Genomic DNA, 25,115 nt, shown 5'->3' on the forward strand with positions numbered 1-25,115 from the left:
AACTACAATGGCGCGTAACCAATATGGCGCGTAACGACTTATGCGCGCGAGGGGGGGCTTGGGGGTGGGGGCGCGAATCGCCCCCACAAACTAGGTATTGGGGTGGCGCGAAGCGCCTCCACCAACTAGGTATTGGGGTGGCGAAAAATATTGATATTTTGTCTGTCCGGTATGTATTATATTCCTTCAATATATAAGAAAATGAAATGATGCATTTTCCCTTTAAAACGTATTATTTTAATTCTTATTTAAAAAAAATCATTTTTATTCCACGGTATTTGTTTTTAAAACAGTGTTTCGAATTAATTACCTTCCATTCCTAAAAAATACTGAATTGTAATTTCTGTATCCAATAAAATTTCTAGAAATTCATGGACTACTCAAATTTCAAAAGAAGATCATTCATCTATTTTATGACCAGAAATTTGACAAAACATTTCAAGAAAAAATATGTGACGTCAACCACGTTTTTAGATCTGAATCATTATTGCATGGTGAAACTCCTGTGTAAATATTATTGTTTTATAAGAGTACTGGAATGCGCAAGGATTGATATAATTCCTCAGTGTCTGGTGTTTTGTACCCTCCCCTCTCCCCAAAAAAGGCTTGAGTTATTCAAAAACATTTTTGTTTTATAGCTTGGACTTACGCCAATCAAACAGTTCGTGGTAACGAACTGTAGTAAGGAGCGACCCGGCTCAATAGTAACCAAAACTCTAAAAATGGAATTTTGATACCAAGAGCTACATCAAAAGAATCGCATTTTAATGCTGATTTTAAATATATAAGTCTAATCAAGTTTAGTCTTACCCATCAAAAGTTACGAGCATGAGAAAATTTGCGTTATTTTGGAAAATAGGGGGAAACGCCCCCTAGAAGTCATAGAATCTTAACGAAAATCACACCATCAGATTCAGCGTATTAGAGGACCCTATCGTAGAAGTTTCAAGCTCCTATCTACAAAAATGTGGAATTTTGTATTTTTTGCCAGAAGACAGATCACGGATGCGTGTTTATTTGTTTGTTTTTTCCCCAGGGGTGATCCTATCGACCCAGTTGTCCTAGAACGTTCCGAGAGGGCTCATTCTAATGGAAATGAAAAGTTCTAGTGCCCTTTTTAAGTGACCAAAAAATTTGGAGGGCACCTAGGCCCCGTCCCACGCCAATTATTTTTCCAAGGTCAACGGATCAAAATTCTGATATAGCCATTTTATTCAGCGTAGTCGAAAAACTTTATAACTATGTCTTTGGGGATGACTTACTCCCCCACAGTCCCCATGGGAGGGGCTACAAGTTACAAACTTTGAACAGTGCTCACATATAGTAATGGTTATTGGGAAGTGTACAGGCGTTTTCAGGAGGATTTTTGGTTGGGGGAAGGGGTGAGAAGAGGGGGATATGCTGGGGGAACTCTTCATCGAGGAATTTGTCATGGGGAAAGAAAATTTCCATAAAGGAGCGCAGGATTTACTAGCGTTATTTAAAAAAAACAATGAAAAAATAAACATGAAAAAGTTTTTTCAGCTGGAAGTAAGGAGCAGCATTAAAACTTAAAACGAACAGAAATTATTACCCATATAAGGGGCTCACCTCCTCCTAATACCTTGCTCTTTACGCTAAAGTATATTTAGTAATGCCAACTATTTATTCTACGGCTTTTGTGATTCAGGGGTCATTCTTAATGAATTGGGACAAAATTTAAGATTTAGAGTAAAGAGAGAGGTACTGACGAGGGGTGAACCCTCTCATATGTGTAATAAAAACATGAGAATAAAAAGTTCTTTACGTAAGCTAATTTATAAGTTACGTATATCTTTTACTAATATAAAGATTCGTAAAAAATTAAAAGTTCTAGTTGCCTTTTTAATTAACCAAAAATTGGAGGGCAATTAGGCTTCCTCCCCCGCTCTTTTTTCCCAAAATCATTCGATCAAAATTATGAGAAAGCCATTTAGCCAAAAAAAAAAAAAAAAATATGCAAATTTCGTTTTAATTATTCCTCTGCGGAGAGCCAAAATCAAAACATGCATTGATTCAAAAACGTTCAGAAATTATATAAAAAACAAGTTTTTACAACTGAAAGTAAGGAGCGACATTAAAACTTAAAACGAAGAGAATTTACTTCGTATATGAAAGGGGCTGCTTCCTCATCAACGCCCCGCTCTTTACGCTAAAGTTTTTTTTAAAGTTTAAAAAGGAGAGTTGAGAGAAAGAGTCAAACTTTAGCGTAAAGAGCGGGGCGTTGATGAGGAAGCAGCCCCTTTCATATATGAAGTAATTTCTGTTCGTTTTAAGTTTTAATGTCGATCCTTACTTTCAGTTGAAAAAACTTGTTTTTTTTATTATATAATAATGTTAAAAAGACACAGGAAATAGGGAAACTCATTGGAGAAAATGGAAGAAGAAAAACTTCTAAGTGAACATTGAATTACATAGTAAGGACAAATGTTTCCATATTTAAATTAAAAAGTTAAATAAAATTAGTAATTACTTAAATCAAATTAACGAGCGCTTTCTTTTAAGAGCATTCCAATACTTTCATAAAACAATAATATTTACACCGGAGTTTCGCCATGCAATAATGATTCAGATCTAAAAATGTGGTTGACGTCACATGTTTTTTCTTGAAATGTTTTGCCAAATTTCTGGTCTAAATTTGGTGCGATGATAAATAATCTAGAAAAATCTCAAGCTTTGCAATCCAGTTCCGATAAATATACGTGTATCTTGATTAAGAGTATGAGTTGATACGAAGGAGTGAATCAAGCAACTTCGAACTAAGGAGTAGAAAGGTTTCTAAGCATTCTAGTAAGTTTACATACATATATATATATATATATATATATATATATATATATATATATATATATATATATATATATATATATATATACATATATTCTTTTCAATATCCACTGCAACTCCCTGGTTTCAGTTTCTTTTTTTCTCAAACTTTCGTTTTTCTAGAATTTTGTACTTCTGATCTAAATACACAGTGGAATTTGGAAAGCTAAGTTACAGAAATTTGTCTCTTCCAAAACTTTTTCCTACATGAATTTGGAATTTAACACCCTTTACGTACAGATCTCTATTTTAAGGTATTTCCACTATCTCAGAAAGCTACTGAGCTAAATAGTAAGAAAGCTACTATACTAAGTAGTAGTATCACGAGTTAGGGCCCAAAAAGGTGTGTTGTCCAGTGCCCTCCTTTATCCTTTCTCGGTCACTAAATTTTTACCAGCTTAATTTTTTTTTTCACTAAGTTAATATAATCTTTAGAAATGTATCTACCGACCAAATATTATCCTGGGGAAAATCTTTTCAACCTCATACTTCTAGTCTTTCAAGACGTGAAATATTCAAGAGTTTGTTTAAAAATTAAAGTTAGTTTTTGAAATCCAGCTCAAAAAGTGGGAACTATCTTGCCAATAAAAAAGTTCCAGAGAAAGCACACTTGAAACCAGGTTTGATTTTTTCTTAAGGCCTTACAAGTAGGGAAGATATGAAAGTAAGAGCTTAGAGAAGCCACTCTAGGCTCTAATTTGGGTTAAAAATCTTTTTACTAATCTTGATTAAAATATCACGATCATGAAGTTTAAATAAAGTTTTCAATAATTCATGAAGTTTTGCTTATTTATATCATAAATACTTCTTTAATACTATAATGGTATAATGTGAAATGTCATTTTCGCTTTCAAACCCTTCTTTGTGTAGTTATGGTTTTCACTTTATGTTTTTTTTTGTTTATTCAGGGTTGTAGCCGGATTTTCATTCAAAAAACACCCAACCCGTTTTGATAAGGAATATCTGCCATTAAAAAAGGGAATATAAACATTCAATTTTACCAATTGGAGAGGAGGGATGGGTTCATACCGTTGGCTGCACTAGTACTATTAGCACAACTGCTTACCGAAATTTTGAAAATAAGACAGTAAGAGTTTAAAAATCACAATTTATAAGTCTCACCCCCCTCTCCCTTTTAACTGAAAAACCGTCATTTAAGACCCCCTTTGTGTTCCAACCGTCCCACGCCATCGGCTCAAAATTTCAAGAGGCAAATTCTCAAGTAAAAAGAATTATTTCTCCTGGAAAATACCATCTGTGCCAGTGCTCTGGGACGAGGGAGCTCGAACTGTTCAAAAATTTTTTTAGGACAGAGGGTTCAGAGACTACATTTTGGGTTAAGAATCTGGAGAAATTTCACCTGAACAAAATTAGAATCATGGAAACATTTTTAGTCATTGTTATTGGAGGACCCGATAGAGACCAAGAATTCTGATGCAGCAGAATTACAATGTAAACATTACAATCAAACGGTTCGTGGTAACGAACTGTAGTAAGGAGTGACCCGGCTTAATAGTAACCGAAACTCTAAAAAATGGAATTTTGATACCAATAGTTACATCAAAAGCATCGCATTTTGACGCTGATTCTAAATATATAAGTTTTATCAAGTTTAGTTTCACTCATCAAAAGTTACGCTAAAGTTTCTATTGTTTAAAAAGTAAAGTTGAGGCATTTTAATTAACTGATCAGTTCACATTTTAGAATTAGCGCAATGGCACTTATTGAGCAGTCAAGATTTCCTACTCATAGTAGATGGTTTGAAGATATTGAAAAACACATGCAAAATATCCAGCAGTCATTTTTCAAGAGATCATACAGCGACTGTGGCCTCGAGATGCCACTTCAGCTTGCCACTGGAGAAACAAATACTACTTGGAAACTTCTTGATGACATAAGTCCATTTAAACCAGAGGATGTTCAAGTGAAAATTGATGGTGATGGTAAGTTTTTTGATTTATAGTTTGTGTACTAGCTAAATGGTCTTTCAGACGAAAAAGAAAATGAAAAATTTCTTTTCATAGAAAAAAAAGACACAGAGGAAAAATAGTTTGTCCTCTTACCCCATAAGTCCCTTTCCTCTACAAAAAATATTCCTGAGGATTACAACTCCTTCTTCGAGTCATAAGACAAAACAGGGGTTTTTCAGGTTCAATATGGGTTCAATTTCAAAACAAAGATATAATAATACATTTAAAACAATTCATCGGGTATTTATGCACGTTTGATCCTTTAGATAATACATGCCCTAAATATACAGTGCGACCTCCTGTCTCCTCAAAGTGCCATCCCTAACTGTCATCAATCACCAATAAATTTAATACGACTCTTCCTCCGCTCACACCCCTTGAAGTATCAAACAAAAGTATATTAATTATAGTATCAAAATATTCAAAAAAAGAATAATAAAATAAGTATAAGAAATAAACATTTAACCCTTTAGATATTTTTTTTAACTTTCTTTTTAAAGGAGCTAAGAGACCTATATGATTTCCGCTCTTTCGGAATTGCATTCCTCTTCCTAGCAGACGCAATTCTAGGAGAAAACTCTGACCTTACTGTCGGTGTCAGGGGTATGTATTAATCGAACTACATGTAAAAGTCGCTATCTGTTGATAAAACCTACCGACTGCATGCAATATCTACGAGGTAGCATTGAGCCATGCTATGATTTTGTAATGCAAATGCAGGTCCATAAACAGGGCCTTTGGGATCATACCTCAGAAATATTATTGTTTTTGCTACTATTTCTTATATTTCCCATGCAGCTCGCCAATTTTCGTTTTTTCCAAGTTGTTTCTCCTCCGTCAAAAAAAAAGAAAATCGTCATTACCTCCCCGTGCTGGGTGTGGGTAATTTGCGCACCTGCTACCTTCCTAGGATCTGGTAGCCGTTTCTCGGGCTCTCCAGAATCGAACCCCAATTCCCCGTTACCCGTTGCAACCATGGTAGGTGCATAGCCTAACATCGAATTTGATAAAGCAGACATTTGAAAGACACGTTACCGGACCGTGCAATCGGCTTATTCAGAGTCACCAAGAGACGAGCTGAAGCCCGATTTGTCTTGATCTAATAAAAACACTCCTTTCGTGAAGTCGGGGCTATTGTGCATGTATTAGCCCTAGAGTTACTGCAGTTATCGAAGCAGGATATACTACGATCTAAGGAACCATAACTGGAAATGTCGGACCCTCTTTCAATAAAGCCTGGTTATGTGCCTGCATTAATATAGTTCATGTCTAGAAATTTTCTGCTATTTATAACCGATCAGTTTCTGATCAATTTAACACGTCAATAACTGATTAATTTATAGCAGATCAATTCTCTGCTATTTTGTCTCCTCTTTCTTCGATTTTAAGCGTCAGAATTGTTAAGAGATCGCAATAAGAGAAATGCAACTTGAAAAGGCTTTCTACTGTGTTGACCTCAGACAGCTTTGTACTAAAACGAGTTTTTTGTAATAATATCAAATTTAATAGGGGAACCACCTTTTCAAAGTAAAAAATACGAATTAAGCAACTTCTATGTGAAAATAGCATTAATTCTATGGACCCTTGTTTTCAACCTGAGTGCCCCATAGCCCAAGGGCTAAGCAGTAGGCCTCTAGTGATAGATAATAATATCACCTTTCTACATTTTTCCGTCGTGATTGTTCAATAATTGTGTAGGAAGGTCAGTGGATCTTTCTAAGTTTAAGGCGAGGGGTGCCTGACACCTGAAAAGTGGATTTTGGCCCAAATTTTCTAAGTTTCAGATAAATATGAAACAAGGAGGGAAATACCCATTAGCTTGTCTTCACTCTGGGAAATTTTTTGAACCAAGTTTGCAAAATGTGTGTCAGGGGTTTGACAGCTTTCCTTTTATTGCAGAAATATTTTAAGTGGAACATAAAAGACCATTTTTGCATGCTAAAATGAGCGGAAAGGCGTGTGGGAGGGTAAGCAAGTCGCTCAATAGTATCTCCATAAAAACGATTAATTGTAAAAAATTCCTTGAGAATGATCACCTTCAACACGTTTTTAATTCTTGGAGATCCCTTCAGCCCGAAAAATTCTCCAAGGGATGCGTTATCTCATGGATAATTGTAATCATTCTCGATGTAAAGTTATGAAATCATAGAATAAAACGTAAACAGTGAGGGGCCTAAAGGGAAAGGAGACTAGCATCTTACCTATGGCTTAAGAAAGCCCTTTTTGAAATGGTTCGCAGGAAAACTGTGAGTAAAGAGTGACTCCTATCAACAGAAATCAAAAATACAAAAAATAAAATTATCACAATATACCCATCAATAGAATCTATTTTTCCAAAATTAATTGATTTTGAATTTATTCATAAAAATTATTAGCAGAAATGTTTATGGTTAGTTCAGAAAAAGAGGTTCAGACTCCCACTTCCCCTTAAATAAATCCTTCGTACGTATCTGAACCGAATCCTCCATCCAAAGTCCTTCCGAGAAGATTCTACGCCAGAAACGGTACCAAAACAATATTAAAACGCCTTTCTTAAAAATACTGATTGTAAAGATATCTGACCCGTCCCACCAACTCCTCCTCATAGAACCAGTTCTTTAGTATTATTTTTTTTTTAATATAATCTTGTCAGGGGTTTGACAGCTTTCCTTTTATTGCAGAAATATTTTAAGTGGAACATAAAAGACCATTTTTGCATGCTAAAATGAGCGGAAAGGCGTGTGGGAGGGTAAGCAAGTCACTCAATAGTATCTCCATAAAAACGATTAATTGTAAAAAATTCCTTGAGAATGATCACCTTCAACACGTTTTTAATTCTTGGAGATCCCTTCAGCCCGAAAAATTCTCCAAGGGATGCGTTATCTCATGGATAATTGTAATCATTCTCGATGTAAAGTTATGAAATCATAGAATAAAACGTAAACAGTGAGGGGCCTAAAGGGAAAGTAGACTAGCATCTTACCTATGGCTTAAGAAAGCCCTTTTTGAAATGGTTCGCAGGAAAACTGTGAGTAAAGAGTGACTCCTATCAACAGAAATCAAAAATACAAAAAATAAAATTATCACAATATACCCATCAATAGAATCTATTTTTCCAAAATTAATTGATTTTGAATTTATTCATAAAAATTATTAGCAGAAATGTTTTTGGTTAGTTCAGAAAAAGAGGTTCAGACTCCCACTTCCCCTTAAATAAATCCTTCGTACGTATCTGAACCGAATCCTCCATCCAAAGTCCTTCCGAGAAGATTCTACACCAGAAACGGTACCAAAACAATATTAAAACGCCTTTCTTAAAAATACTGATTGTAAAGATATCTGACCCGTCCCACCAACTCCTCCTCATAGAACCAGTTCTTTAGTATTATTTTTTTTTTAATATAATCTTGTCAGGGGTTTGACAGCTTTCCTTTTATTGCAGAAATATTTTAAGTGGAACATAAAAGACCATTTTTGCATGCTAAAATGAGCGAAAAGGCGTGTGGGAGGGTAAGCAAGTCGCTCAATAGTATCTCCATAAAAACGATTAATTGTAAAAAATTCCTTGAGAATGATCACCTTCAACACGTTTTTAATTCTTGGAGATCCCTTCAGCCCGAAAAATTCTCCAAGGGATGCGTTATCTCATGGATAATTGTAATCATTCTCGATGTAAAGTTATGAAATCATAGAATAAAACGTAAACAGTGAGGGGCCTAAAGGGAAAGGAGACTAGCATCTTACCTATGGCTTAAGAAAGCCCTTTTTGAAATGGTTCGCAGGAAAACTGTGAGTAAAGAGTGACTCCTATCAACAGAAATCAAAAATACAAAAAATAAAATTATCACAATATACCCATCAATAGAATCTATTTTTCCAAAATTAATTGATTTTGAATTTATTCATAAAAATTATTAGCAGAAATGTTTTTGATTAGTTCAGAAAAAGAGGTTCAGACTCCCACTTCCCCTTAAATAAATCCTTCGTACGTATCTGAACCGAATCCTCCATCCAAAGTCCTTCCGAGAAGATTCTACACCAGAAACGGTACCAAAACAATATTAAAACGCCTTCCTTAAAAATACTGATTGTAAAGATATCTGACCCGTCCCACCAACTCCTCCTCATAGAACCAGTTCTTTAGTATTATTTTTTTTTTAATATAATCTTCTTTTTTTTCAGGCAAGTCAATCAGTCTCGACGCAAAGACTGAACAAACTACAAAGGATGGCGGGAAAATCAGCCGAGCTATCAGCAAAAGATGGGCATGGTCAGGAGGGGTAGATGCCAACGACCTTAACTGTTTTATCAAAGATGGTGCCCTAATGATCAAAGCAAAAGAAAATGTGGCACTTAATTCCTCACCATCATCACAAGTCATACACATTAAAGTTGACAACCTGAACAGAGACGCTAGGAATGGATCTACAGCAATCCCAAACATAAATAAAGAAGAGACTATGATAAAAACAAACGTAGAAGCAAATAGCAGAAAAGAAGTGAAAGAGGAATCTAAAACTGAAGCAAATTTTTCAAAAGTTCATACAGGGTCAGTTGCAAATGCTAGACGACTCTTTGAGAATGTTTCAGAAAAGGAAAAATCAGTGAATATAAATAAGATAGATGCCAACATTTCTGAGCATAAACTAAGAGCCAGCAGAGAAAACAACTTTCAGCCCGTTGAGAAAAAGCAAAGTCTTCAGTCAGATGGTTCTCAAGAAATAAAAGTGGAACGTGCCCACGATGGAGGAGTGGTAGTTAAGGGACAGCCTTCGACTGAGACGGTAATTCCAACTAAAGTATATAAAAACACTTCTTCAGTTAGTGCTGATCAGTTCAACAGCCTGAGTCTTTTTGACGATAGTCTGTTGAGCTTTGAACGCAAATTCTGGGAGCAACGGATGAATGCCATGAAAATGTTTCATGAGGTCTCGAAAAACCTCCAAAATGAATTGGCCCAAAACTTTCACTGGCCAAATATTTTTGAAGATTCAAGAATCCTACGGTCAAATTTTAACGAAATCAATAAAACTATGACTGTCAAAGAAAATAATATTACAGCGAAGGAGTTCCAAGTCGCCCTCGACGTTGCTGGTTGCCCAGTGGAGAACTTGTCCGTTCGCGTCTCTGATGACAAAAAACTTGTTGTTGAAGCTCAGTGGAGAGATGGATTTACAGATAGATTAGCAAGACGAGAATGGATTCTTCCTAGCACTGTTCATGATGATGATGTGAAATGCACAATGTCAACAGATGGCATCCTTGTAATTAAAGTTAATTTACAACAACCAGCTGTCAATAATGACAGAAAAATTCCAATAATGCAACAATAAAAAAACTGTCAAGACTGACGAAAACTTTATTCCGTGAACTTTCGATTTTAAAAATATTTAAGATGAAAAATTCGGCTAACTTTTTATAAACTCTGGATTATTAAAACTGTATTCATTCAAACTAAATTGAGTGTCTTAGATAAAACGTCAGGGAAAATGGTTAGAGACTTTGAGAGTTCAGTGAGCGAGAATAGGTTTGAAAATTACTGTTAGAGAGACTAAGTTGCTTGAGCTAAGAATAAATGAAGATGAAACAATGATGCTAGGTAACAAGAAAATCGACGAAGTGGATCCCTTCACTTATCTGGGTAGCATTAGTAGTAAGGATGGGGAATGTAACGAAGAAGTCATAATCAGAATAGCCAAGATGCAGGATGCAGGAGGTTTTCAGCATACAAAGTTCAGAAAAACAGGAAGATTAGGCTTTGGACTATAGAAATGACAGTATCAAGTTTAGCTCTGAAATCCACAAGCTTCTAAAAGTCAAAACATATACTAGATGTTTTCAAGTGGAGTTATCCAAGGACGGGAATAGGTTGTCATTCGAATGACTCTATAATTTTTATTGAATGTGATTCGATATATATATATATATATATATATATATATATATATATATATATATATATATATATATATATATGTATATATATATATATGTATATATATATATATATATATATATGTGTATATATATATATATATATATATATATATATATATATATATATATATATATATATATATATATATATATATATATATGCAGTCCGATGTTATTAAGAAAATACGAAAAATTCGGTTCGATCCTATTTTCTGAGGCTATAAAGCTTCAAATTTAGCCCTGGTCCAAAGGTAGTCCATAAGTAGTCATTTGAATGACTGCATATTTTTTTTTAATACGGTTTAATATAAAAACATCAAAACAATATGCGGTTCTTCTGAGGGGCTGTAAAGCTTAAAATTTGAAGGTTAAGTTTTACAGAGGAAGCAATAGCAAATTTGGAAAATCCATCATTAAACATTAATAAAAAACTATTCTTCTAAGGTTAGGCTATTGTAAATAAAAGTAACTGGGGGGACAAAGAATGAGGGGGTCATATTGCTTAAAAGCCAGATACTTCACACTCGATTGTAAATGAGCAAATCTACTAAACAAGACGTCCACAGTTTTATCCCACTCCTACTACTACTAATAACTCACTGCAGCACCAAGCCGCCTGAGGCCAACACAGCTACGCACGCTCCTCCTCCAACCTAATCTATTTAAAGCCTCCCTCTTTACACCCTCCCAGGAAGTTCCCATTTCCTTTAAATCTTTATTAATGACATCCTCCCAACCCAGACAAGGACGACCTGCTTTCCGTGTAGCCCCAGATGGTTGGCCAAAAAGGACGATCTTTGGTAATCTGTCATCCTTCGTCCGTAGAACGTGGCCTAGCCATCTCAACCTTTCTTTCATTATAGCCCTAGAAAGCGGGATTGAACCACATTTTTCGTACAACCTAGTGTTTGAAATACGGTCAGTCAGCCGGGTACCCAGAACAATCCGTAGGCAATTTCTCTGGAAAACATCTAGTAAATTTTCATCTGCTTTTAGTGAAGACAGTGAATACAACCTAAGCGAATAGTTCAGATATATAGTCAACAGCCGTCTTCAGTGAAATTAAGTAAAAAAAAAAAAAAAAATTTAACTGAAAGTAAGGAGCGACATTAAAACTTAAAACGAACAGAAATTACTCCGTATATGAAATGGGTTGTCCCCTCCTCAACGCCTCGCTCTTTACGCTAAAGGTTTTAATTGTTTTAAAAAGTAGAATTGAGGCAAAGAGGCAAACTTTAGCGTAAAGAGCGAGGGATTGCGGAGGGAACAACCCATTATATAGACGGAGTAATTTCTGCTCGTTTTAAGTTTTAAAGTCGCTCCTTACCTTCAGTTATAAAAATAAGTTGTTTTTTATTTAATTTCTGAACGTTTTTGAATTAATGCATGTTTGATTTCGGCTCTCCGCACATAAATTATTAAAATGAAATTTGCATATTAATTCTTTTTTTGGGCTAAATGGCTTTCTCTTAGTTTTGATCAGACGATTTTGAGAACAAAGGGGTGGGGAAGGAGACCTAGCTGCCCTCCAATTTTTTGGTTGCTTAAAAAGACAACTAGAACTTTTAATTTCTAACGAACATTTTTATTAGTAAAAAATATGCGTAACTTGAGAATTAACTAACGTAACAAACTTTCACATTCTTGTATTTTTATTATGTATATAAGGGGGTTTGTCCCCTCGTTAATACCTCGCTCTTTACACTAAATTCTAAGTTCTGTCCCAATTCTTTGAGAATGACCCCTGACTCAGAAAGGCCTTAGAATAAATAGTTGAAATTACTAAAAATACTTTAGCATAAAGAGCGAGGTATTTATCTCCTCTTTAATACCTCACTCTTTATGGTAAAGTATTTTCAGAACCCCTTATATGCGTAATAATCTCTGTTCGTTTTAAGTTTTAATGCTACTCCTTACTTTCAATTGAAAAAAACTTCTTTATGTTTGTTTTGTCATTGTTTTTTTTTTTTTTTTTTTTAAGTTCTTAAGCCGAACTGGCCAGACATGACAATAAACAGCAAAGAGAGATAAAATTCTACAAAAAAAAACCTCAAACGAGACGACGGCCAGTAGAGAGGCCTGGTGATTGTGTAAAATGTTAATTCCCTTATTGATTATTGGTTCATTTTTCAAAGAAAATCATAAATTGGGTCAATATTTAAATTCCCTGTGTCTCTATTTATTGAAAGATTAGCAAATATATGTTTTTTAATTTCTATAGCCTCCCTCGCCCACTGAGAAAAACCTCTATCATTAGAAATAGCTGTAGCCTCATCAAATTGTACAAAATGTTCGGGATGAAAGAATGTATGTTCAGCTAGAGCCGAAACAAAAGTTTCCGGAGGCTTTCTTATTTGTAGGGTTTTTTCTATTGAGTTGCGATGCTCAATAAATCTTTCAGTAAGTTGTTGGTGAGTTCTACCAATATAAAACTTTCCACAGGAACAAGGAATTTTATGCACCCCATTAACTAAATCTCCCCGGGTTAAATCTTTCCCAGAATTAAGAAAACTACCTAATGGTCTCACTGATTGGAAACAAGTATCAATGTTATGTTTACCTAAAATTCGTTTAAGCATCCCCCCCAAAGTAGGTACATAAGGCAACGAAATGAACCTTTTCGGTAAGTTTAATTCTGTGCACTGTGAAACCCTGTTCTACCTTTTCTTGATATCTTATTGATTAAAAGTGATTTCCATTTACTTTTTTCAGTATATAGAAAGCCTACACACAGTGATAGGTATTTGAACTTTCACTCGTGCCACCCTATTTCAGTGAAACGAAAGGTTGTGAATGCACTGGTGGATAGAGCTTTCCGAATTTGTTCCCACGAGTTTTTATATTCTGAATTGTTGTATTTGAGGGATGTTTTATTTTGTAATAGCTACCCGGTTAAATTCATTGATAAAATAATAAAAAATAGACGCATTAAACACAACAATAGGGTTATAGTTTTTCTCTCTCTCTCTCTCTAAGAGTAGGCAGAGAAAACAACTTTCAGCCCGTTGAGAAAAAGCAAAATCTTCAATCAGATGGTTCTCAAGAAATAAAAGTGGAACGAGATAACGAAGGAGGAGCGGCAGTAAAGTGAAAGCCTTCCCTTAATTCCTGTTCCTCTAATACGGTAGTTAAGGGAAAGCCTTGAACGCCATGAAGATGTTTCATGAGGTCTCGAAAAAAAAACCTCCAAAATGAATTTGCCCAAAACTTTCACTGGCTAAATATTTTTGAAGATTCAAGAATCCTACGATCAAATTTTAATGAAATCAATATGACTGTCAAAGCAAATAATATTACAGCGAATGAGTTCAAAGTCGCCCTCGACGTTGCTGGTTGCCCAGTATAGAGCTTGTCCGTTCGTGTCTCTGATGACAAGAAGCTTATTGTTGAAGCTCAATGGAGAGATGGATTTACGGATAGATCAGCAAAAGGAGAATGGATTCTTCCTAGCAATGTTCATGATGATGTGAAATCGAAAATGTCAACCAATGGCAGCCTTCTATTTAAAGTTGATTTACACCAACCACCTGCCAATAGTGATGGAAGAATTTCAATAATACAACAATAAAAACACTGTCAAGACTGATGGGAGTTTTGTTCTATGAAGTTTCGATTTTAAAAGTATTTAAGATGAAAAATTCGGCTAACTTTTTTCGGCTAACTTTTTTCGAAAAATTCGGCAATAGCGATGGAAGAATTCCAATAATGCAACAGTAAAAAAAATTGTAAAGACTAAAAAAATTTTGTCCTGTGAGCTTTCCATTAAAAACTATTCAAGATAAAAAAAAATCGGGTAACTTTTTATAAACTCTGGATAATTAAAACCATATTGATTCAAACTAAATTGAGTTTCCTAGATAAAACATCAGCGGAAATGCTTGGAGACTTTGAGAGTTATGTGTGCAATAATAAGTTTGAAAATTACTGTTACGAAGACTAAGTTGCTTGAGCTAAGAATAAATGAAGACGGACGGTGATGCTAGGTAACAAGAAAATTGATGAAGTGGATCACTTCACTTATACGGGTAGTATTATTCTGGGTAGATGGGGGATGCAAGGAAGAAGTACAAATCAGAATTTTCAGCATAAAAAGTTCGGAAAAGCAGGAAGATTGGGCTTTGGACTGATATAAACTGCTAGAAATAAAGGAAATGACAGTTTCAGGTATAGCTCTGAAACTCAGAGGATTCTAAAAGTTGCAAAATATGCTAGATGTTTTCCACTGCAGTTGACCAAGACGATCCAAGACGGGTCGATATATTTTCTTTTTATGCGGTTTGATATAAATAAAAAAAGAATTTACGGTTCGATGTTATTAAAAAGATAGAAAACACAGTTCGATTTTATTTTCTGAAGGGCTGTTAAGCTTAAAATTTAAAGGTTATGTTTTACAGAGGAAACAATCGTAATTTCGGACAGTCCATCATTAAACATTAATAAAAAAATGTTCTTCTAAAGCTAGGTTAATGTAAATAAAAGTAACTGGGGAACACAGAATGAAGGAGTCATATTGCCTCAAAGCTAAATATTTCAAACTCAATTGTAAATAAGTAAATTTACTAGATAAGAGATCCTCAGTTTTGTCCCGCTCCCTCAGAATAAAAAGATAGGAGGAATTTTCTGAAGAAAGTGAGTAAAACCTAAGCGAATATTTCTGCTATATAATCAACAACCGTCTTTAGCGAAATTTAATATAAAACAAAGGAAAAAGAATTAATAAATCAAAAACAAAAAAAACTAAAAACTCGAAAAACTAAACTCAAAACTCTAAAAAAAACTCAAAAACTCAAAATAATATCTCAAATATATAAAAAAAATTTCCAACTAAAACCACAAAATGAAAATGAAAAGGACACTGAGACTACATAAGAATCTATTTTAAATGGTTGATTTTTTTTATTTTATCCAGCTCCCTAGAAAAACCCTGACCATTTATCTTAAGTGAAATATCCCTCTGCTTTTACTTAGGTACTATTTTTTCTTCCCGTTTTCCTACACACTTTACTGAAAGAGACAGGTAAGCAGGCACATAGGCCGGAAGGCATTTAGGGTAAGGGCATATATTAGAAAAAATACATTATATGACACACATAAGAAGTTAATAAAAACTGTACAACTCCCAATGTTTCACTGGAGGAGGGACAGAGGGCACTGGCCTGAAGGCCCTCCTCTATGTGTACGTACTTGATAGTAGTAAAAAAAAATTGTCCATCATGTTAGCAACGATTGAAGAGAAATGGGAAAGGATCATAAAATTTATTAAATTTAGAATTCAACTATCGAAAGCATACAAAAAAAATAATACAAATTATAATTGCATCACGTTACAAAATATTTACAGCTACAGAGCAAGATCTTCGATCATCTTTTCAGCTGAAACAAAATACAATTAGATATAGTCAAAGCCATAGTGAAAACAATAGTACAAAATTTTTAGAAACCAACGGTAACATTCAAAAGCGAAAATTCACCAACTATCTTAAAATATAATGACGGTAAGAAGGATTAATTGTACGGAAACAATTAACAGGAAATGACATAGATTGTGAAACTGGTCATCTTATTCTTAATACTATTAAATATGTATTTAAGAAATCGCACAATCATATTGATCTGGAAAATATGAACCGTTATGGGCTGCATTAAATTTCTCACATGAAACTTGATCCTACTATTGTTATTCAGTCTACAATATTCCCCCTTTGACTTCAGGTGCGTATCCAAAAGGAAAGGAAAGAATTACCCCCCCCCTCCAGAAAAGGAAAAAACGTTACCTTACATTATTTTTAAGCGCGTCTCAAAATAAAATTAGCCAAAATGACAACTATTGCATCCGTAGCCTTACTTTATACTTTTACTTCATACTATAACAAATGTGTCAAAATATACTATTCATTTCGTGCATCAGACCTGTCTTGGAATATGCATGTCCTCTCTTTGTTGGTGGACCAAAAAGCCGCATCGCTCCGCTCCAAGAGATTCAAAATCGAGCAGTTCGTGCAGCACCTCTGGCACCTCTGGCTAAAACCCCACAGTTGATCCAGGAACGCTTCGAAGTGACGTCTATGTCTGTTTCTTACAAGTACATGCGTAAGACCTCATCAAAGGAGTTATCAAAGCTCAATCCTCACAGAGCAACGCCCTTGCGATCAATTCATCGAAGTACAGCTCGTCAAGTCTACCTTGAGCAGGGTATTCCTTGCAAAGAATATCTAAAAACAAGTTTCGCCCAACGATTGGTCGCCACATGGTCGCCGGCACAGGTAATCCCAGAAAATCCTTTCCTTGATGCGTTCAAGAGAAGGTATAACAAATGCCTCAGTGTTGGAAAAGTCCTCAGTTACCTGGTAACTAGTCCTCAGTTACCTGGTAACTAGTCCTCAGTTACCCGGACTAGCGGCAAATCTTCACCTGTGATGGAGCCGCGAAGCCTGTATAAAAAAAAATAGTTGCGTCCATAAATTTGAATACCCCTCTCACATCCTAATGCCCTTCACCCACCCGTACAAATGACTATACTTTTTTGCCTGCTTGCAACTAATGCAACTTCTTTATCAGGCTACTAACACTTGTTCACTTTTCAACTGAAAAAATTTGAATTGAACTGAAAAATTCAATTCAAGGAAAAATTCAATTCATTTTTTTTTTCAATTGAAAAATTGAGCAGCACCAGAGCGTTAAATTTTGACGATTTTAAAAAAGAACCTTCAACCCCTTCTAGGGTGGTCTAACATTGCAGCTTCTTAAGGTTTATACAAATCCCTTTCTTTCAGAAGACTTCGGTAATCTGGGTTTGACAATCAGTTCTTAAGTGGAAGTAACTGCCAACATTATCTCCCGTTTTTTTTTCTCGCAGAAGAACCAATCACAGATTGAAAAGGCGGAACTATTTGTCTCTCCATAAACTGCACTTCCTTGTCTACCAAGATTTCTCATTCAGTATAAATTACCCCGGTTTTAAAAATGTAGGATTATTTGTCTCCAGAAATAAGAAACAATGGGATTGGTTTGCAAAAATACATTATTAAAACAAACTAACAGATTGAAACGAACTTTTTAAAACGGACGAACAGGACAGTAGCCTGAACAGGAGACAGTCTCACTTTTTCCCTTTGGGTAAATTTTTGAACTGAACAGTATTCCGTAGTATATGTCAACACCGTTTTTTTCTGTTTTTTTCAATCTCTTTTACGTTCTCTGTTCAGTCCGTTTTATAAATTATTATTGTATCATTTAAAGTACTAATTCTGACACATAATTAATGTACCAATTTGAGTTTTTACATTCATAGTTTATACCTCGTTAACCGTGGCATCATGCATTCACAATATTGAAAACGGTACAGTATATGGCTGTATCTGCCAAATTTATTTTATTTTTAATTTTTATCTCTTTTAAATTCTTTGCTTAGCCCATTTCATCAGTTGCAATTCTATCGTTTAAATTTGTAGTTCTCACACATTTTTTAATGTACAAATTTGAGATTTGTGTTTATAATTTATCCTTTGCCTTAATTTCCCTGTTCTTTCCTCTCTCTTTCTTTTTGGTCTACTGAACATTAGACTTTCTCGGTAAAGTACCTGGTCAGTAAACTGAACAGTTTACTGACAGTAATCTGAACAGGAAATATCTCTCTTTCTCTCTTTTGTTTGACTCTTTTAAAACAATTTGTTATCTGGTTATTCAATTTCCATCCTAACGAATAAATTGTTTAAAAATCTTTAAATAAGCCTACATTGCTTGTCTAATTTACACAAATAATGACAAAAAACCATAGTGTCATTGTTTTTTTTACTTGATATCATAGGCAGCCATCCCCAATCCCATCATTTCCCTTAACACATCAAATTGAAATTTTGAGAGAGCCATTTTGTTCAGCGTAGTTGAAAGGTCCATAAATTATGTTTTGAGAATGACCCACCCCATAGCCCTCAGGGCACGGGTTGTAAGTTATGCCCTGGGGACATAAATAAATTTTAAATGTTTTCACTTTTATAGCTTCAATAAATAATAAATTATTTGGCTTTTAAGGAATAAATATGAGCATATGTACATTAAATTGACAATGCACATTTATTTGTATTTTTTCCAGTAAAGTGCAAATTATGTTCTGGTCTTGAGAAGGTATATGGGTTCTAAGCTCTAATTATGTTAATTTCTGCTCGTTTTGAGTTTGACTCGGTTATTTATTGTAATTTCTGTTCGTTTTGGGTTTCATTTATTTATTGATGTTGATTTGTGGCAGTTTCGCACTTGGTAGATTATTTGATTCTACTTCTGCTCATTTTTGGTTTAATTGAGTTTTTTTTACCTTTCCCTGAAAAACTTATTTTGTGGATCGTCCTTGTCGGGCAACGGTCTAGGACAAAACGAAAAGCAGGTTTTCCCCAAATGGGGTGGAAGGATCTCGCAATGAAAGATTTAAGGGAAATGGAAACTTCTTGGGAGGGTGCAAAGAGGGAGGCTTTAAACATATTTGGATGTAGGAGGAGCGTGCACAGCTTTTGGCCTCAAGCGGCTTGGTTCTGCAGTGAGCTGCTATTAGTAGTAGCACAAATTCAAAAAAATAGGAACAACTATGTGAATTAAAACTAACTAAAACAATTTCTAATCCCTTGTAGCTAAAATTTCTATCTCATTCTTCAAAATTCCTTTTTTCATGTTATTTCCAATAGTAACTGCCATATTTTGCATAGTAACAAGAGATTCTAATCACTCTTCTAATCACAGGTTCTAATTGCTGTAATCATAAGATGTAAATCATTCTTCTAAATTTATTTCCTTCTTTTCAAAGTAACTCCTGTATATGCACAATCACACTCTCCTGAACAATCATCATTGATCAGATGATCAGATGAGATCTGATCAGATCAGATGGATCAGATCTGATCAGACCTCATCTGATCAGATGGATCAGATGAGGATCTGATCCCGGTGTTATAATCAGAACATCTATCTGATTCCTCAAAACTTACTATAATGAGGCTATTTTATTTGTATTCTCAAAAACAGCTTTTGTATTTTGAAGTTTTTTCAATGGCTAGAGGCTTAATAATTGAATTGTAATCAGACCATTTCGTTACTTTAAATATATTTCTGGATACTTGATTTTTTAAATAGCAAGCCCTAAATCTGCGTATTAATATGCTACGTATGGCGCGGTCAGAAATTCTCCTGTGAACTACGACGTTCTGAATTATCATTTGGAATCAGAAAATCATTCTGATCTCTCAGAATTTATTAGATAGTGCTATTTTGCTTTTTGTTTTTAACAGTAGTGCTTTTTTTATTTTGTTTTTGTTTTTTGCTTTTGTTTTTTGCTTTTTGTTTTGCTATTTTGCTTTTTGTTATTAACAGTAGTGCTTTTTTTCTATATTCTGATAAATAAGAAACTTTATATCAACACAAATATTCATACTTTATGCTAACTGATGTCGCATGCAGAACTCCAAGCAAAGACCAAACCTACGTCTCCTTTAAAACAACCGATAGGAATAGAATTGCTTTAAAATACTTCAGCAAATGCCATGCCTCTACGTGGACGTTCAGTTTATTGAAGATTTGAACTTTGAAATTTGATCCTCTGTACAGACGAAGTATAAAAATACTGTAAAAACCCCACACACTTACCATATCCAAGTGCCCTCAATATGCGGTCTCTATTCCAGTCGCAGTTCTTACCAACCAGAACAAGAAGAGGCAATGCCGCATCTGTGATATTCAAAAATTCTTTGAAATAAAGAACTAAATCCCGCTCATGTCTGTAGTCCTAGAAAAAAAGTTTTCATGTTTATTTTATTATTTATTTTACTCAGAGTGCAATTCTATGTCCAATCCCGATGGAATCCCTTAGGATGGTGTACCCCCCCCCCAGTCTACTCTGAGGATTCACTTGTCAGTGTAAAAATTTTCAGTAATTATATTGTGCTATTTTTCAATATTGCTATGGCACGTTTATATTACATTAATAGTACATATTATTATATATTAGTATATATAATTGGATTTTTTAATAATTATTCACATATTAGTATATGTATATATTAGTATATATATAATATATAATAATTTTATTATATTATATTTTAATATATATATATATATATATATATATATATATATATATATATATATATATATATATATATATATATATATATATATTATTCATATATTATATTATATTATTTATATATTACTATATTATCATATATTATTATATTTGTTTATTATATTATTTATTTATTCTTATTTATAATGATATTTACAATAATACTATAGTAAGAAAAAAAATATTTATAATAATAATGGTAGTACTGTGGATCGGTCTTCAGTTTGGCAATACTGTGTCTAAGGTTCGATCTCCACTGTGTAAGGTTGGACGAAAGGCGTGTCAACTGTCTCTGTAAAAAAGACTCATTAACAGAAACGTCTCAATCGCTCTGGAGGATCTTAATCTTTTTTCTTTTTTTTATTTATCATCACATAATTTTGAAATATACAAAAATCTCCTGCAGTCATTCGGCCATTCCAGAGTATGCTTGTATATTCTTATGAGATATGTTTACAATATCAAATTAATTAAGTCATCAGTGAAAACTGATTTTTTCCGTTTAGAGTATCAAAATATGACAAAGTTATCAGCCAGCTCTCATGCAAAGTACGCCACGTCAGGGTTGAGTGCACAGGGACAATAGAACTATTTGTCTTTTATACTTTCCTTATATCTAATCTTTTCCTTATAATCTGGATATTGTTTTTCTTTTATTTTTCTCTTTTATTAGCCGCCCTATCCGAGTAGGTTAATAAGCTACACTTGAGACCCTTTGTCCGTGAGGACAGGGGTTCGAGTCTTGGTGACGCTGGTTATTTGATTTGAATGGAATTCAGCTGATAAGAGAGCTTTTGCCAAAGTCTAATTCTTGAATGGTATATCAGACAAATGCATTTAAGTGATTAGTGCTATGTACGAGAATTTCATTGCTAACAAAAATGGATGCTCCGAAAAACGCTGGAAGATTTACTAGATAATTTCAGAGAAATTGCCTACGGATTGTTTTGCTTACCAGACTGACTGACTGTATCACAAATCGGCTGTACGCAAAGTGCGGTTCAATCCCGCTTTCTAGGGCTATTAAATAAAAAAAACAAGTTTTTTTTTAAATGAAAGTAAGGAGCGACATTAAAACTTAAAACGAACAGAAATTACTCCGTATATGAAAGGGGCTTTTCCTCCTCGACACCCCGCTCCTTACGCTAAAGTTTTTTATTGTTTTAAAAAGTAGAGTGGCGAGAAAGAATCAAACTTTAGCGCAAGGAGCGGGGTGTCGAGGAGGAAAAGCCCCTATCATATACGGAGTAATTTCTGTTCGTTTTAAGTTTTAATGTCGCTCCTTACTTTCATTTAAAAAAACTTGTTTTTTTTATTTAATTTCTGAAAGTTTTTTAATTAATGCATGACTGATTTTGTCTCTCCGTACATAAATTATTAAAATGAAATTTGCATATTAATTCTTTTTTTGTCTAAATGGCTTTCTCTTAGTTTTGATCAGACGATTTTGAGAAATAAGGGGTGGGGAAGGAGGTCTTGTTGCCCTCCAATTTTTCGGTTACTTAAAAAGGCAACTAGATCTTTTATTTTTAGCGAACGTTTTTATTGGTAAAAAAAAAATACGTAACTTAAGAATTAACTTACGTAACAAACTTTTATATTCTTATATTTTTGATTATATATATGAGGGGGTTGGTCCCCTCGTTAATACCTCGCTCTTCACACTAAATCTTGTTTTATCCCAATTCTTTAAGAATGACCCCTGAATCAGAAAGGCCGTAGAATAAATAGTTGAAATTATTTAAAAAAATTTTAGCATAAAGAGTGAAGTGTTTATCTCCTCCTAAATACCTCGCTCTTTATGCTAAAGTATTTTTAGAACCCCTCATATGCGTAATAATCTCTGTTCTTTTTTAAGTTTTAGTGCTTCTCCTTACTTTCAATTGAAAAAACTTTTTCATGTTTATATTTTCATTGTTTTTTTTTTATAGTAATGCTAGAAAGTCCTGCGCCCTTTTCATTGAATTTCTCTTCCCCCATGAAATATTCCTCCAAGGAAAGATCCTCCCATATAGCCCCCTCCCCTGAACCCCACACCCAAACCAAGAAAATCCCCCTGATAACGTCGGTACACTTCCCAGTAACCATTACTGTATGTAAACATTGGTCAAAGTTTGTAACTTGCAGCCCCTCCCCCAGGGACTGTGGGGGGTAAGTCATCCCCAAAGACATAGTTATTATGGTTTTCGACTATGCGGAACAAAATGGCTATCTCAAAATTTTGATCCGTTGACTTTGGGAAAAAAATGAGCGTGGGAGGGGGCCTAGGTGCCCTCCAATTTTTTTGGTCACTTAAAAAGGGCACTAGAACTTTTCATTTCCGTTAGAATGAGCCCTCTTGCAACACTCTAGGACCACTTGGTCGATACGATGACCCCTGGGAAAAAAAAAACAAAAAAAAAACAAAAAACAAATAAACCCGCACCCGTGATTTGTCTTCTGGCAAAAAGTACGAAATTCCACATTTTTGTAGATTAGACCTTGAAATTTTTTCTATAGGGTTCTCTGATACGCTGAATGCGATGATGTAATTTTCGTTAAGATCCTATGACTTTTAGGGGGTGTTACCCCCTATTTTCCAAAATAAGGCAATTTTTCTCAGGCTCGTAACTCTTGATGAAAATAACTAAACTTGATGAAACTTATATATTTGAAATCAGCATAAAAATCCGATTCTTTTGATATATCCTTTAGCATCGAAATTCCGTTTTTTAGAGTTTCGTTTACTATTGAGCCGGGTCGCTCCTTACTACAGTTCGTTACCACGAACTGTTTGATACGAGAGAAAAGTTAAAATGAATTGGGCACGTTCTACGGATGAACGATGACAAAAGATTGTCCTTTTCGGCCAAGCGTCTAGGGCCAAGCAAAAAGCAAGTCGTCCCTGGTTGGTGTGAAAGGATTTCATAAAGAAAGATTTAAGGTAAATAGAAACCTACTCGGAGGGCGCAAAGAGGGGGAAGTTGAATATATTGGGAAGGAGGAGAATCATGCGTAGGTGTTTTGGTCTTAGGCGGCATGGTGCTGAGGTGAGTTGTTGGTAGTAGTAGTAGTAGTTTTTAAGAATCCTAGATGAAACTGTTAGCATAATGAATGAACTTTTAGAGGTTTTACGAGTGCAGGGTGCACGAAAAGGTTTCAAAATTAATATTAAAAAGGCTAAGTCGGTAAGGGTAGGAATAAGTGAAGGTGAAAAGGTACTGCTGGGTAACGAGAAGATCGATCAAGTGGACAGCTTCACTTATCTTGGTAGTATTATTAGTAAAAATGGTAGGTGCAGTGAATATGCTAAAAGTAGAATAGCCAACGCCCAGGGTGTTTTTTTTCACAGCTGAAAAAAGTTTAGAAGAATAGAAAGATTAGTCTGCAGACCAAGATAAGAATATTAGAAGCTACAGTGATGACAATGGTTAAGTATGGTTCTGAAGCATAGGAGCTCCGAAGAATAAAGGAAAATAAGCAAGATGTTTCCAAGAAAAAATGCGTAAGGTTTGTTTTGGGTACCCGACTGACTAACCGTGTCTCAAACAGTAGGTTGTACGTGAGGTTCAATCCCACTTTCGAGGACAATAATGAGAGAAAAGTTGAGGTGGCTAAGGCACGTTCTGCAGATGAAGCGTGAGAGATTGCCAAAGAATGTCCTTTTCGGTCAACCACCTAGGACTAAACTTACTGCTTACGCTTTTTTACTGTAATAATTGGGGTTAGACCACGGTCATTTTCAGGGAGTAGAGGTTATATACTTCTACTGAACGGTGTCTTCACTACAAACAAGAATATGGCTACTGTTCGTTTCTCTAACGGTAAAAGTATAAGGCCTACATTGTATTTAGCACTTTATTAAAAGGAATTATATTACAAATATTTTCTCTTTTCTTATTACAACATTGAAAATAAAATGAAAATTGCAGTGAAACCAGATCAGACCAATAGGCTCACTAGGCCCTGTAGCTTTGACTATTCCTGAAGTTTTAGAGATTTTACCGAAAATCTTGCAAAAACGGAGCGGTAAAAACGCTTGTGCCTAAAGGCGTCACAGCTTTAAATCTGGCCTGTGTAAAAAAAGATCTTGTGCTGGTAAACTTTCAGCAATAAATATCATTACATACCCATTATTCAGTTTAATTTATTAATTCTTACCAAAACTGTTACTTTATTTAGAATAAAAAAAAATTTGAAATAAGGGAATTTTAAAAAACTTGAAACTTTGGCAATAAAAAACGAACAGAAATTAATTAAAAAAACCTTTCCGAAAAAAGTTTTCTAAAGAAGAG

General features: G+C 34.6%; 2 protein-coding genes across 7 annotated transcripts in view; one reads left to right on the forward strand and one right to left on the reverse strand.

The window, feature by feature from the left end:
- Nucleotides 1-2,686: 2,686 nt before the first annotated feature.
- On the forward strand, nt 2,687-10,252 carry LOC136040841 (uncharacterized). 3 transcript variants are annotated; one of them, XM_065725193.1, is made up of 3 exons: nt 2,687-2,808; nt 4,549-4,787; nt 8,976-10,252. In XM_065725193.1, the coding sequence occupies exons 2-3, from the start codon at nt 4,559-4,561 to the stop codon at nt 10,124-10,126; spliced, it is 1,380 nt and encodes a 459-aa protein (XP_065581265.1). In that variant the 5' UTR covers nt 2,687-2,808; nt 4,549-4,558; the 3' UTR covers nt 10,127-10,252. The 3 variants fall into 3 exon arrangements, with proteins under 3 accessions (XP_065581265.1, XP_065581267.1, XP_065581266.1); XM_065725195.1 differs by having other exon boundaries at nt 2,693-2,792; XM_065725194.1 differs by having other exon boundaries at nt 2,701-2,808; nt 4,537-4,787.
- Nucleotides 10,253-15,967: 5,715 nt separating this feature from the next.
- The window catches only part of LOC136040845 (doublesex- and mab-3-related transcription factor 1-like), a 69,447-nt gene continuing 60,299 nt past the window's right edge, over nt 15,968-25,115 (reverse strand). For all 4 annotated transcript variants that reach the window (XM_065725209.1, XM_065725205.1, XM_065725208.1 and 1 more), the window contains exons 5-6: nt 20,361-20,499; nt 15,968-16,103 (exon numbers count right to left, since the gene is read on the reverse strand). In XM_065725209.1, the coding sequence (XP_065581281.1) occupies nt 16,072-16,103; nt 20,361-20,499 (171 nt within the window). In that variant the 3' untranslated portion in view covers nt 15,968-16,071. The remainder of the gene's footprint in view (nt 16,104-20,360; nt 20,500-25,115) is intronic.

This window comes from Artemia franciscana, chromosome 21, assembly GCF_032884065.1.
Source record: "Artemia franciscana chromosome 21, ASM3288406v1, whole genome shotgun sequence".
Classification (NCBI taxonomy): domain Eukaryota; kingdom Metazoa; phylum Arthropoda; class Branchiopoda; order Anostraca; family Artemiidae; genus Artemia; species Artemia franciscana.

Coding starts and splice junctions, on each gene's coding strand:
- LOC136040841 (XM_065725193.1), top strand. CDS start 4,559: ATGGCACTTATTGAGCAGTCAAGATTTCCTACTCATAGTAGATGGTTT. Junction 4,788..8,975: donor AGTGAAAATTGATGGTGATG/GTAAGTTTTTTG, acceptor CTTTTTTTTCAG/GCAAGTCAATCAGTCTCGAC.